The sequence below is a fragment of the Quercus lobata genome, chromosome 10 (assembly GCF_001633185.2).
Source record: "Quercus lobata isolate SW786 chromosome 10, ValleyOak3.0 Primary Assembly, whole genome shotgun sequence".
Lineage (NCBI taxonomy): Eukaryota > Viridiplantae > Streptophyta > Magnoliopsida > Fagales > Fagaceae > Quercus > Quercus lobata.
Window position 1 is genome coordinate 48,468,820 of NC_044913.1, and position 15,002 is coordinate 48,483,821.

Genomic DNA, 15,002 nt, shown 5'->3' on the forward strand with positions numbered 1-15,002 from the left:
CATAAATATCAAGCAAGCTTTCAACTCTTTACTCTCTAGGGATTTTTATTTTTGTTCATTGAAAATCAGGTTTTTTTTTTTTTTACTCAAAAATTGGTCCTTGGTTGCTTTTTTGTAAATAGGATAACCCTTTTTTTTATGTTCTCTTCCTCATTGAGATGGGTCCGATGGTCCTCCTTATAGTCGTTTTCTCAATAAATTTATATATATATTCTCCTAGTTTTCCTCTCTCCTCTCATTTCATTTCCCCATCCTAAACATACTTAGGCCCTACTTCAGGTTATGATAAATCTATTCCAGATTATCAAAAAAAAAATCTATTCCACTTCACCTTAATATTATCAATATCTTGGGAAGAGGAACTTTAATACAGTCATATGCGTATCATTGTGATTAGAGAATTCAAAGAGTTTTTGTTTAATTACTATAAATCTTGGGATATCAAAAACCAAGTAGATATTGATATTCGGATTGCTATTAAATAAATAAAAATATGCAGAACACACCTATAACCTCGTAATAAAAACTCCTAATTTACTAGTAGTAGTAAAAAAATGTAAGTAACCCTATTCATGAAAAGTTGAGAACAGTGTGTTTACCTTAAAAAAAAGTACTATTAATAAATAAAAATAAATAAAACACTATAAAAAAAAAAATTTTAAAAAAAGAGTACACAACACACACTTAAAAACACTTTTCGAAACAACCTCGTCTCCTTCACATGAGAGGGATTTTCCCCCACATAAAAACTCAAAGGCCCTGACCCCAAAGCAAAGCTCTCTCTCTCTCTCTTAAAAGTCTCACCCGCTCTCTCTCTCATATGTCCTATCATGCAATTAGTAGTGTAATAGAACTAGAAGAGAAGAGAAGAGAGCACCAGGGCAAAAGGCCAAGCGCTCCTTTTTTTTTTTTTTTTTTTTTTTTTAACCCCTTTAAAAACCTCATTCACCCCACGACATTTGTTTCAACTCTCCATAGGCCAGCTCATTTCCCTCACAACACAACACAAAGCCCCATCACCAACCCAACCCTCTCTCTCTCTCTCTCTCTCTCTCTCTCTCTCTTTCTTCTCTCTCTACCGCTCTCAGCGTTTTCTTCACCAGATCTCTCGGAGTAACCCTTTCAAGATGCGAGCTTTTTGAGCTTTTATCTCTCTCTACAACCATACAAACCCAAATACCCATTTTCTTTTTTTGATTTCTTTTCGCTTATTTTTGACTTTTTCTTCGATTTCTCTCCGAAGGGTTTTCAGGGTTGGTGTCTATTTGTTTCCTTATTTTTTATCTTTATCAAAGAACAGATTTTTATTAGTCTCTCTCTTTTTTGGCTTTATAGAGAGAGAAAAATGGCTAATGGGGTAGAGAGAGAAAGTGAGTTGGTGGTGATGTTTAGCGAGGAAGAGCTGAGTGAGATGAGTGGGGTAAGGAGATGTTTGAACTATATAGAGGTCACGTGTGGTTGTACCAGTCACAGATATGGTGATGCTGTTGGGAGGCTTAGGGTTTTCCAAAATGGTGACCTTGAAATCACTTGTGAATGCACCCCTGGTTGTCAGGAAGGTCTCTCTCTTTTTTCTCTCTATCTCTCTCTTTCTCTTTCTCTATCTCTCTTTTGGTATTTTCAGGAAATGGGTTTTGATTTTTATGCATGTTGGATGCGTCTATGTGTGTGTGTTTGTGTGTGAAAGATAGAGGTTGTGGTGAACTGGTTTTGACGTTGATGTGTGTCACTTTCTGTTTTAATCTGCTTCGGGATCAGAGTCTAAGGTTGATGATGGAGAGCTTTTCATTGTCTTTCCTGTTACACAATTTATGTGTATGTTGTTTTGTCTGAGTGAGTGGGTGGAGTTCTATGTGGTTGGATATACTTCCGGCTTGATATGGTTTGGTTTTAGATTGGAACATGGCTTATATGAGTGGTTGTCTTTTGAGGTGGAGTCTTTAAATAAGACCTACATTGTTGTTATATTTATGACAGCAATGTATTAGGCTTAGGTAAACAAAGATTGGTTTTTGACCTCCAAGTTCTGTTCTTTGTGTTTGACAGAGTGGCCTTGTGGGATGATGTAGCATTGGCTATATATTTTATGCGTTTTCTCTATATTTTCTTCTTCTTCGTTCTGTTGGAATGTAAAGACGAACCTGGTTGGTGAATTTTGTTTGTCATTTTTGACATTGGCATATCTGGGGGTGATGCTATGATGATCGGTTTGTTCTTAGGCTATTATCCTCTCCAGGCAACTCTCAGACTCTGAACTTGAATTCTGATGAGCAAGCATGCGTACGGTTTGACAAGTTTGGATTATGCATCTCTTGGTCTGCATGTCTTTTCATTTTTATGATGCAGGTATCTAGATTGAAGGTTTAAGTCTTACAGTTGGTGAGATATCAGAATTAAGATGGTGTTGCATTCCTACTTTACACAATTGTTGATATCAGAGGCTTGCCATAGCAGAGCATGTCTGATCAGCTCCTAGAAACTTCGGGAGAGGATTATTGCAAGAATTCTTTGTAATATGCCAAACTTGATTCTCGAAAGATAGCACTTTGAACTTGGGTTGATGACTGAGTTGGATGAGAACTTGAGACATCTGGATGTTCTAACATCAAAAGTGTATGTTTAGGGGTTGACTCAATATATGGTTTCTTATCTCCTTCTGAAAGAAACTTAGGTCGATTAGGGGGAGATTTCTTCTGTTTATCTTTGACTTGTCTTGCAGTTGAGCATTGTTATTTTCTTCTACTCCAATGCTCAGAAGTGAAAGGATCACCTACTTGGAACTATCACTCTTTCACCATTCTTCTGTATACAGTTAGTCATCGTATGGCTCTTTTGTGAATGTGGTAAATGTGATGACTTGGGCAGTTAGTTTAGGCCTTTGTCTTGGTCAGCACGATGTTTTGAATGTTGAATGTGTTGAACTGATAGGGATACAGGCCTATTATTTCTTCTTACCCTGCTTTATGTTTTCATGCTTGCAATTTGCTTTCTGATGTTTATAGCATATACCATATGATACAATCCCAGGATTTTTATCCTCATTCTTTCCTTTAATTATGATAATCTAATTATTTTATTGACAATTTGAATGACTAGACAAGCTGACTCCGGCTGCATTTGAGAAACATTCTGGAAGAGAGACAGCAAGGAAATGGAAGAATAATGTGTGGGTCATAGTTAACGAGGAGAAGGTTCCATTGTTTAAGACAGTGCTGCTCAAGTACTACAACCAAGCATCAAAAAATGCTAATGGGTCCCATAGATCTCATAATGGACGAGCTTGTCATCGTGATGAGTTTATTCGCTGTACTAGGTGCAACAAGGATCGAAGGTTTCGTCTGCGGACAAAAGAGGAATGTCGGATTCATCATGATGCTTTGGCAGATTCAAATTGGAAATGTTCTGATCTGCCATATGACAAGTATGTTTTCCCCTTACATTGAATGAATTCTTCTTTTAGTATTCTTGAATGAATAATGTTGCGTTCTGTTTGTTTGATATGTTATGCTATTGGCCATTCAGGAATGTGTTGCGATTTTAATCCTTTTACCCCTATACTCTAGGTATCTGGAAATTGTCAATGAGTTAAATCCTTTTCTAACGGCTTAATTGGATGCTCATTCACTGTGGTGGCCTGTTCAATATCTCTGTCTGTACTCATTTGGCGTCGTTTGTCATAGAGTCGTCTTTTCCACCTAGGAAGCATTTGAACTTTGTTACAGCAAATAACATCTATAGTTTGTTAGTAACCTGGATGGTTGCAATATTAGTCCTAAATTGATAGTTGAAGATGTCAGTTTGCTTAATAGATTAAGGGGTACTTGTCTTGTTAGTTTCAGAGTTTTGCCATAGTGCCATATTGTTTGATTTCTCATAGTAGCCATCAAATCTAAAAGGCTAAATTATATGGTATGTCAGCTGAAGCCTGAAGGGAAATTTACAATGTAATTTTGGTTGATTGAATGATTGGAGAGAATTATTATTTTGGTTCTCCTAATTTAGATAAAGAAATCAGTTGGCCCTTTTATATCATTGTGTCTTCTAGATGGAATGCAGATGATCATGCACGCTCCCTTAGACAGAAGGTAAACTTATTTTGCGCTGTAAAGTGGACATGTCTGCATCTGCATAATCAAATTGGAACTTCCAATATCTTTGTGGTCTCAACCTCTTACCCACACCTTGTGATCGGAAAGCAGGGTTTCCACTTTTAAGGGACTTCAAACCACTTCAATTCATCATGAAACATGGCTATGTAAAGGTTGAAGGCCATAACAATAAGCATTTACCTATTGGTGCTATATTGAACTTAGTAAAAGCTTCTCTATGGTTACCTGCTTCAGGAACTCTGCTTGCTTTTTGTTTATTGTTTGGTAATCAGTTACAGCTGATTTCTTGTTGTCTGTCTATTGGTGACATTTCTTCGAATCTCCAAATGATATATTTTGCTAGACGTGTACTCAATTTTAAACCAACATTTGAGGTGGGTGATATTTTGATGATAATTTACCGTTTGTAGAGCTTCAACTAACATGGTAATGAGAAATGGACAAGACTATCTAAGGTGTCCTTCAAAGGTGAGGATGTGCAGCAGCAACAATGGTTGATGGGTACTAGCTGTTGGTGCTATTGCATGTGTGAAATAGTGTATGTGATTCCCAATTTGTTGGAATTAAGGCTTAGTTTTGTTGAGTTTAATAAGAGGACTTTATTATGCCATTTTCTATGAGGACTAGAGTTTTTCTGGCTACTTTGAATGGAGAAATTTTTAAAGTTATGGAAGATGGAAAATAGAAATGTCAACATGTGCACATATGGGTAAGCAGAGTTGTAAAGAAATGTCTCATGGATATTTTACTCGTGCTTAATGCCACAGACGCAGCAAATAACTGAGGATGGGGTTATTATAAGCAGAGTTATATCTAATGATAGTTTCAACATGAAAGTAGACTATTATTTCTTTTCAATCAAATTAGTCTAAGGTGACTTCAGGGTTAATTACTTTCCATTAAGCAGAATTAGATTAGAATTGGACTTTGACGAATTTCGTCAAGTCAAGAGATCCCTCTTTTGGATATGCTTTTGAAGGAGACAACATAAATGGTGATATTGGTAAATGAATACTTTTACTACTCACAAAGTTGGAGCTTAGCAGTAAAATGGGGAATCCAATCCTCAAAATTTGTAGAAGTGTGGTTCATCTGTTCTTGACTGAACAAAGCCATAAAAAACTAACCTACATCTTTTCCAAGATTGGGGTCTTGGATCAAATCATTTGCTTTGATCTTCCTCTCTAATATTAAATGCGTCATGGTTACCTGGAACCAGGTGTTTTCATGCTCATCATATGCTTTTGTGCCCAGAACGTGGTATGGTGGGGGCAGGCTTAGTTGGTTTTCTACTTGGAATCGTGGTATGAATTGATTGGGATGCTAATTTGGGTTGATTTGGGAACAATACATACATGTGCACAAATATTTTATGTATATTTTGTGCAGATTTTATATATTTATCATGTATAAACATAAATAAATTGGATAAACTACAAGGCACGATTGTGTGAGGATAAAATAGTACTACAACAGTTATGCAACAACATTATATCAGAAGAACACAAAAAATATATATATATATATATATATAAATTAAAAAAAAAAAATCAGATTTTTATTTTTTTTTTGGGTATGATCGAATTGAATATTCTATTATTCCAAAAAGTAAAAAATTTCTATTATCATATTTTAAATTTAAGTATGAGACAAGTTAAAATGTTAAATACTCTTCTTCTTTATAAAATTAATTAATTAATTTTTAAAAGACAAAAACTATGAGATAGAAGAAGGGGTGCTGCAACCCCCACCCCATACATGCACACTAATACAAAAATAAACATCTATGTATGTATGTTTTATATCTATGTATTCCCACCAATGTTTTTAGGGTGCAAGTACACTGTTTTTATTATCTTTGGTTAAATAAGTTGGATGGTAGATAATGTGAACATTGCTTTCTGAATTCAGAATTTCATGCGATGATGATGAAGAACGAGCAAGTCGCAGGGTGTACAGGGGCTGCACCCGGTCTCCAACATGCAAGGGTTGCACTTCTTGTGTGTGTTTTGGATGTGAAATCTGCCGTTTCTCAGATTGCAGCTGCCAGACTTGTGTCGACTTTACGATGAATGCAAAAACTTGAGTCTCTAAAGTAACCTTGCTATCCTGATGATTTCCCCTTTGTGTGGGTTCTCTGCCCATTATTGGTGCTGCATTCAAGCGCCACCCCCCCACACATTTGAAAAAAAAAGCTTCCATTGTCTTTGTCTTCTTTATTTTGAACATGAATTTCCAGTCCCTGGGTTTATCAGTATTTGCTGTTCTCATTGACTGGTTCAGAACTTCAAATTCAGTAATTTATTTCCTTCATTTATATTTCTCTTATGTGTGATATTTGTTTTTTATTTCCATTATTGAATTCATTTACCATCACTTTTCCCCCAAGGAGCTCTACTGTTAATAGTGGTTCCAATTTCATTTAATGGAATGGCATAATATATGGCCTGCTGGCTGCAGAGATGCATTCTTGTGGGAACTTGTAACATCTCAAATCAAAATTTTAAAAGCCTTGTAGCTCAACTGACTACTCGTGTTTCCAATGAATATAATCCCCTATCTCCTAACTATCAATTCAAATTGTCTAACTCAAGCAAAATCCTTAATGGTGTAACCCCCTATGGTACCGAAACAACTTAATCAAGCAAGAGATGCATTCTTGTGGGTAGTATTGTCTCAAAACGCTGTAGGAATTAAAATCCTGCTCATCATAAACGAAATGATTGAAGTTTGTGTGCGCGTGCAACCTACTGACCAATGAAATGACAAACATGAATATGATACACCTTGAAACTGGTTTACTAAAAAAAAACAAGCAATTGTGGTTCTATAACCCACGTGTCCAGTCCCTAATTTGTTTTTTTTTTTTTTTGGTTAAACCTAATTTGTTTTTTGTGATATCAATATAAGATCACAAGTAATTGATTTTGAATATATAATGGGAACATGATTCAGCATTCGTTTGGTCAGAAATAGGGTGGGCTCTTTGTCGATCTCCCAATATTGATTTTCTAGTGTGTAGTCCCTTCTTTCACGCACATCATGATGTGAGCATAATATAAACTCGAGAGTCAAGACTCACGGAATGCTATTGTATGTCTAAGTTCCCATGAGTTCACATTTGATCACATGAATCCTAAAATTGTCAGTGGCCCACTTTATGCACAAAAAAGGAATTTCGAACTTTCATGTTTCACATGATCTTGTCAAAAATTCCTTGAGGATATCCAGGACTAGAAATCTGATCATATGTAGTCATTGACCCCCATCATTATTTTAATTTTTACAGTCAAATCCAAAAGAAGGAAAATGAAAGAAACGAAAAAAGGGCTTATAGAAAAGAGAGGGAAATATATATAAATATATATATATATATATATCATGAGAAAAAGCAGAGTGGAACTTCAGTCCAAATTGTGCCGAAAGTGACAAAACATGAAGAATCTTCTTTTTTCAAAAGCATAATCATTTGTGGGTAGTACAATAATTGGGAAACATTGTAGTATTTTGACCGTTGTGCAGGCCAGACAAATAAGAGAATCAATCTTCCGCTAAATCAGGAGTATCTTCTTCATCATGACCAAACAGTTCCTAATTATAGGGGTAATATGGGTTTTTTTGTAACAGATGCTTCAGAAGACCGTTCATCCTCTGAATCATGATTTGCTGCAGCTTCTTCCTCCTTGATAAGTTTCTTTAGGAGGGCATATAGAGTGTCAGGTCCTTGCGAATTTCCTTCAAAGGAGAATCTTTCTTTTTAGGCTTAGTAGAGGACTTAAAAATTGTAGCAGATGTAGAAGCAGGTGCATTGGCTAGTTCAACTATTTGCACTGTGGATCTAGTTTTAGTAGGTAAAATATTGGGGGAGGGGAAATCTCTGGTAACATTGTTAACAATTGCTTGTATATGAGGAAACTTATCCCACCACTTAACATACCAACGGCGAGTGAGAACATTCCCTTCCTAATCATATTGCCATTTCAAGATTCAAAGAACCTTATATCTTTTTATGAAATGGAGCAAAGGAGGGAATTTAGCACCGTAAGAATCAACTTTGAACACGCTTTGTAAAATATTTGAAAGAACCCACTAATTATTCTAGGAATATTTCAAGAGTAGAGCCAAACTGGGTTCACCATCTTATGAACCAAAAGAGGCAAATTGGAATTGAAATCCTTGTCAAAATTAACAAACCATGAATGAGTCATATTTTCATTCTGATGAAACATGAATTTGAACCAGGCAGTGAAATAATCATGATAGGAATATATATATATATATATATATATTAATGCTGAGCGAATTTGATTTGTAATGTATATTAATGCTGAGCGAATTTGATTTGTAATGTTTAAATGGGCTCAGCTGTTGAGTTTCTATGGTCTTTGTCTCGGACAGGAGAGGAAGAGGGCTTGACAAGCAATCAAGCATATTGATGTTCTATGGCCTATATGCATGACTACGAACAGGCACAACAGGTACCTACTGCTTTAAAGTCAAAATCCACCTGCTCGTTGGGCTCCTCCACAAGCATGTTGGTTTCAAGTTAATTACAGATGGGGCTGCTCTTGAAGAGATACAGAAAATTAGAGTAGGTGTTTTAAACCGAGATGACAAGAGAGTACGGAAGCTAGAGCAATTGCAGCAGCTTGGGGTATAACCGTCTCATGCTGTCCTTTTGATGTTATTGAGGGGTGATTCCTTGGGGACCATAAAAGCTTTACAAGCAGAGAAACAAGTTCAATCTAGAGTTGGGCATATTACTGATTTGGCTAGAGCTCAGGCCACTGCATTACACTCAAATTACACTGTTGTTTTTGCTTATGGGCCTAGGGAAAAAAATGAGGGTGTCATGGATTAGCAAGATATGCAAAAGGGCTATGAATATTGGGTTGAGGTTCCACCTTTTCTGTATGGTACACTTTCTAAGGGTGAACTGTTCACCTAATGAGTGAATTTTCATTTTCCATTACACAAAAATAAAAAATAAAAAACAAAACTAGGCTGCCTCTGTTACAATACCAACATAAGAATCTGCAAGGGAATTATTTTTTGAACACTCATTTGCATATATTAAACAGATATGAACAAAGCGATTCCAAAATTGCATTGGCCATAGCCTATTATAAGTCAAATTCCACAAGTTTTAATGCATCGGGGCACACAAAAGCCATCACTTGGATTGCTGCCGAGCTCTCCCACCTGCAAAACGACCACCCCCTCGACAATATGGTTTCCTTCCACGACCAGAAGATGCACCTGCATTAAATTGTTGGGCAGCTTCAACATTACCAGGAGCAAAAACAGATTGCTGCATAGAGTTTTGTTGGACTTGTAACCCATTGGACGAAATTCCTGGTTCTCCCACATTCATTGATGGGTGAGTAAGTTGGCCCTGTAAACCCATCCCAAATGCCCTTTGATTGAAGTCATTTTGAACCATGAGCCCTTGTGCATATGTGGGTCCAACTCCTGGTAAATTAGCAGTAGGATGTGTCTGACTAGGATCAAAATGCTGTTGAAATGGCATTCTGTTTGGCATAGGCATTTGACACGGATGTTGATGAGGATTCTGAGAGAACCAAGGCACACCATTACCTGGAAATCCATTAGGAAAGACTGCACCCTGTGGTGGCTGATATGCCATCCCATTTGCCCAAACTCCATTTGAAGGTGTGTTAAAACCAATGGTCTGCGCTGTTGGTGGAAATGGTGGAATAAAACCATTGCCAATAACAAAACCCTGTCCTATGGAAGATGAGGACGAACCATGATCAAAAAAGGCTGCAGATGGTGAGAAATTATGCTGACTTTGATTAGATGGTAGGTTCTGGGGTTTCTGGGGTGAAGGTTGAGTATTTTTCCAGGGCCCATCCTTATTTCTGACCTTCCTTCTATTGTTTTTCTTGTTTCCAAAATTCTCGTCTTGTGTGCCCCTCTTTGTCATTTTTTGCATTCTTTTGTACTCAGCCTCTTTTTCATCATCTGAAAACTCTGCCTCATCTGACATCTCCTCGTCATTTGCACCAGATGCATCATACCCTTTCTGGTAAAGACTCTTGTCATTGAGCACATGATTCGCAAACTCTGGAACAAAAGAGATCAAAGAGCCCTCATGGATCCCAGATGGGACTTCACTTTCTGAATTGTATCTTATCTTATAGTATGGATTTTTGACAGGTCCAAATATTTCATCCACAAACCCCAATGGAGATCTGCTTTCAGTTACCCAGAGGATTGAACCCTCACTAATAGGGTTGTGCTTCTCAACTCCCTCGACAATGACTTGGGCACCAAGAATCTGCAAGTAGTAAATATCATCAAACTGATCTAGCCAACACTGCTTTGAAATCAATTTAAAGTTGCTTAAGGGGTTATCCAGCTCCTAAAGCTACAACATTCAACTGACCAACAGAGTTTATGTCAAAATATATGGTTCTGCCGTAATAGTTAAGATCAAATTCTTGGGCCAATGAGCTCCAGCAACTACTGTAAGAACAGGGTGGAGGGTGTGGTAGTGGGTTAGTGACCCACTGTAACCCACTGGAGGCATGTATTATTTTCCGTGAATTAGTTGTTTATCGCTTTCATTAAACTGATGGGAATGCATTGCCAAGAAACCAACAAACCACAATTGATCAATGTATAAACCACAGGCACATAGCTAGGCATTATCATCAGCCCTATACCTGTTCAACTTACCGTCAAGTGTCAACTACCAATATATAAGCAAGGCCTACAGGCCAGTTGTGATACCGCTATACTTCTTATTCCAGCCAATGAATAGGAATATAGGATATATGCATGTTTCCATTATCCAGTAAAAATAGAAATAGAAAACAAATAATAATATATAAATTTTAATCCACTAATAGTCAAGTCGTAGACCATGGGACTCTAATTTCTTAAAAACTTGAAATTGTTTCAACCACAATAACTTGTTGACTAGATCAATGTGTTATATTGGCTATGAGCCTATGATAGCATTGCAGAGAGAGAATTCCTAAAAAGCCATTGCTTGTGGAAAGTGTGTTGACAAAATCAGGGTTTAGAATGATAGGTCGATTCTAGCCACCCCTACTCTAAACAGGCCAATCGATGCTCAATAGGAAGAGGTTTTTGAGCTCAATGATCAAACATGAAAATGTTTTAAACTTTGGCCTCACACAATGTCAGGTCAGTATACAGTTGGAGTGGTTATCAATACTTAAAAAGGTCATGAACCAATCAAAATAATAAAAATAATAGGGTGATATGCTTATTGTTTTCCATGAACTCACCGATAAGACAACTCCCACAGGAAGCATCTGATGATGTGGCTGCAGGGTCTCATTCACCGGAGGAACAGGAGGGAGGACCTGCAATTCAATACAATTTATTGCAGGCTGTGATATCACTTTAAAGGAACCAAAACTTAGCATCATCAATGGAATAAATAAGCAAGTAATCCTCATTAGAAACCATATTTTGAAATAGAAAGGAACAAAAAGCATGGGCGTGTTTCTTGTGCGGGTATCACAAGTTAAATGAAATTAGAAAATAGAGATGTTGCACTTTGTTCAATTTTCATGAATCATGTGGTTTAAAGGTTAATTTTAACAGGTCAATTACCCCAGGGTAACTGACATCCAACATTTAAATAGCCTAAGAACAACTAGTCCTTCATATTAGAACTCTAGTTTGGATTGTTTAAGCTTGTCATTTAACCATTTTCAGTTTCAGCATACTTGGTTGATCATTAAATTTTACTTCCCCTTTGAGAATGAAGATGCTTATAATTTTTTAGACTACCTGTTTAAAAAATTAACTAATTGTTGCTTAGCGATGTACTAATGCACATAATGTTTAAAATAATAAGCTCCTATGGCCACTCTAAATCGGCCAATTCAAATTTACACTCATAAATTTCAGGAGCAGGATATGATTAAATTGCTGCAATAGACACCCAAACCAATTGTCCTAGAAGGGGGAATAAAAGACAGAAATCAAAATCTATCCTAACCTGCAACAGCAACATCTATCAAAGCATTTAGGGCCATTATCCAATCAAATATGCAAGATTTTACCATGAAGAATGCAAGAAATACTCAAATTTATTCCTCAAGCTACAAAGAATGCAAATGAGACAATTAGAGAGTAAATTTTCAGACACACAAAACCAAAGTGACATTTGCATACCTCAAGCTCATGCTTTGATCTAATGGGTCCCTTTGGAGCAGCACCTTCATCATCTTCATCCTCTTCAAAATCGCTAAAACTAGCCATCAGCTTTCCATCATCTTCATCAATTTCCTCCTCCTCCTCCTCTTTCACCTCCTTGTCATCATCATCTTCAGTCCCACCAACTATCTCCTGCCCATCAGCATCCCTTATCTCACCTTCTTCAACTTCACCGGCCTCATCAGCACCATCCATCGCCTCCACCTTCACTTCCTTTAGACCCTCCTCTTCCTCCTCCTCATCATCACTACTATCACTACTCGAAGTCGCCGCCTCCACCTTCACTTCCTTTAGACCCCCCTCCTTTTCCTCCTCATCATCACTACTATCGCTACTCGAAGCCCCCTCCTCCGACGAAGATGAATCACTCTCAGACTCCGAACTTTCACTACTTGGAACCGAACTTCCACTCTCATTCCCATCACTTACCACCTCACTCTTCACCCCATTTCCACCACCACCATCAAGACCCAAATTCCCAGGCTCAACATCCAAACTAACCCTCCCCATCTCTTCCTCAATGCATTTACTAAATTTCCCCAACTTTTCCCACTCCTCCACCTTCACCTCAGCAACTTTTGGCTCAGACCCATCACCAAAATTTTCAGTCTCCATCTCCTCCACCTTCACTTTCACTCCAGAATTAGACCCATCAGCCCTCGGCTCAATGGGCTTCTCAGAAGCCCCAAACTCAAACAGACCTATATCAGCCATACCAGGTACAGGTATATCCTCAAACCAATCCTTAATGGAATCAAAATCAGGGAATGAATCAGAGAAGGAGAAATCAGTGGCTTTTTGATCTGAAGGATCAACTGGGTGGTTTGAATTCTTGAGCTTTTGAACTGGGTCGAGGTTTTCAGTAGTGGGTTCAGAGATAAACCCAACCATCTATAACCAAAGAACAAATAAAAAGTAATCAGAAAATGGAGTTTTGGTGTCTGTCCAACACTGTCACGCCCCGAACCCAACTATAATGATAATTTTTTTAGTCCAAACCCTCATCCCTTCACATTAGTAATTTTTTTTATCCATTTAGCCTAAGCTCTTCTATTATCAAGAGATTCACCTAAACCATTCCCAACCCAATACATGCATTGAACCCAATAATAACACAATATATCAAACCCCATAAAAATTAAAACGTTATACTCCAAATTTATCCCCTCAAACGCATAAATAAAAGTCGATGTGTACAGTATTAGTTAAGAAAGTCTTAGAATGGAAAAAAAGGCTAGGGTGATTACCTAGACTTAGGCAAACCAAGACCGTAGATGCAACCTTTCTCAATTCTGAATAGGGAAGTAAGAGCAGAGGGTCGGAAAGGGAGCAAGGCATAGAGCTGAAACTCCAGGACAAAAAGGCTAGTTTCAGTTTGAGTCACCCGAAGAAATCGAATGGCAGAGAATGTAGCTGTGGCGGCGTGGTCCAATTTTCTCTTCGGGGGTTCAGACTTTCAGAGACGTAGCGTAAAACCCAGAGAGAAAGAGAGAGAGATCAAAGTAAGGGCAAAACTAAAACGGGGAGGGAGTTACGGCTACTAAGGGGAAAGTGATCAGGGTTTAGGGTTTTATCTAGTTCCAAACCCAATTACCAAAATACCCCTATCTTTTTAAATATAAATTTAATCCCTCTCAACATAATTCTCGAAACAAAATACATATTTATAAGATAAGAATTGCTAGACCTTAAAATTTCTGGGTATTATAGATAAACCCAACCATCTACAACCAAAGAAAAAATACAAGCAATCAACGTGTGTTTGGGTAAGAAAATATAGGTGTGTTGTAGAATTTGAAATTCTATCAAAGAAAGACCTTTGTTTGATGGGTTTTGGTGCTAGCTGATGATAAAAATGGAGCAGAGGTTTTGTTTTGTTTTGGTGTCAGTATTAACACTTAAACCCTAGTGAGTTGGGGGCTAGAGTTTTTGAAGATTTTGGGTACTAAGTACGTATGACACAGTTGGAGATGTTTCGGTTAATTATGCCCTTAAGACATATGTTAGTAAACTATTTTAAGAAATTTTTTATCGAGAAAAGAATTTTCAATTTCCGATAAAAATTTTCCTAATGGGATCCAATTTTCAAACGACAATAAATGACATGGTAAATACTATTTTTATATAAAATTGGTTTTCATTTGGCTTCATTATTAATATCACTTTTTTACTTATTAATAACTACTCACCACATTAATAATTTATAATAATAAAAAAAACTGATAAAATAGTTTGTACTTTTGGCATTTTTCATAGTATTGCAAGGTAAATAAAGAGATGAATTATTACAAATAGTAGTTTCATCACTTCATGATTTCCAAATTATAACTGAAATTGTATTTTTTGAACACAAAATTTCTAAGCACATGTTCTACGAGTAAATCGCAAATCTTACCTTTTTATAAGGCACGGTCTAATGGAACATTTAATACTATGTCGGATATTACAACACCAATTAAGTTCTATTCCATGCACAAAATTAAAAACACTAGTTTTCAAAAAAAATGCACAAAAATACTCCTTTTACGGGTTACTTTATTTTTATTTTATTTTATTGTGAAATTATGAAATTTCATTCAACACAATAAAGGTTCTGCACCAAGTGCTAGTACATTCTCAATACATGCAGGGTTATCCTCTACCTAACAATGTGTTGGGCTAATCAACATTATT

At 36.9% G+C, this 15,002-nt stretch overlaps 2 protein-coding genes across 3 annotated transcripts; one reads left to right on the forward strand and one right to left on the reverse strand.

Annotated features, from left to right (window-relative positions):
* The first annotated feature begins 781 nt into the window (after window positions 1-781).
* Window positions 782-6,432, forward strand: LOC115963547 (protein ULTRAPETALA 1-like). The gene is made up of 3 exons (XM_031082587.1): window positions 782-1,559; window positions 3,097-3,421; window positions 6,021-6,432. The coding sequence occupies exons 1-3, from the start codon at window positions 1,346-1,348 to the stop codon at window positions 6,193-6,195; spliced, it is 714 nt and encodes a 237-aa protein (XP_030938447.1). The 5' UTR covers window positions 782-1,345; the 3' UTR covers window positions 6,196-6,432.
* Window positions 6,433-9,054: 2,622 nt separating this feature from the next.
* On the reverse strand, window positions 9,055-13,877 carry LOC115963907 (H/ACA ribonucleoprotein complex non-core subunit NAF1). Of its 2 annotated transcripts, XM_031083141.1 has the most exons (4): window positions 13,577-13,877; window positions 12,288-13,220; window positions 11,390-11,467; window positions 9,055-10,410 (listed from the first exon to the last, which is right to left on the reverse strand). In XM_031083141.1, the coding sequence occupies exons 2-4, from the start codon at window positions 13,218-13,220 to the stop codon at window positions 9,283-9,285; spliced, it is 2,139 nt and encodes a 712-aa protein (XP_030939001.1). In that variant the 5' UTR covers window positions 13,577-13,877; the 3' UTR covers window positions 9,055-9,282. The 2 variants fall into 2 exon arrangements, with proteins under 2 accessions (XP_030939001.1, XP_030939002.1); XM_031083142.1 differs by lacking the exon at window positions 13,577-13,877 and having other exon boundaries at window positions 12,288-13,568.
* Between the last annotated feature and the right edge of the window lie 1,125 nt (window positions 13,878-15,002).

What these genes read in the sequence shown, in the direction of transcription:
- LOC115963547 (XM_031082587.1), top strand. Translation starts at nt 1,346, where the DNA reads ATGGCTAATGGGGTAGAGAGAGAAAGTGAGTTGGTGGTGATGTTTAGC. An exon ending in CACCCCTGGTTGTCAGGAAG is followed by an intron (nt 1,560 to 3,096) that starts GTCTCTCTCTTT and finishes TTGAATGACTAG; the next exon opens with ACAAGCTGACTCCGGCTGCA. An exon ending in TCTGATCTGCCATATGACAA is followed by an intron (nt 3,422 to 6,020) that starts GTATGTTTTCCC and finishes TTCTGAATTCAG; the next exon opens with AATTTCATGCGATGATGATG.
- LOC115963907 (XM_031083141.1), bottom strand. Translation starts at nt 13,220, where the DNA reads ATGGTTGGGTTTATCTCTGAACCCACTACTGAAAACCTCGACCCAGTT. An exon ending in GATCAAAGCATGAGCTTGAG is followed by an intron (nt 11,468 to 12,287) that starts GTATGCAAATGT and finishes ATTGAATTGCAG; the next exon opens with GTCCTCCCTCCTGTTCCTCC. An exon ending in CTGTGGGAGTTGTCTTATCG is followed by an intron (nt 10,411 to 11,389) that starts GTGAGTTCATGG and finishes TACTACTTGCAG; the next exon opens with ATTCTTGGTGCCCAAGTCAT.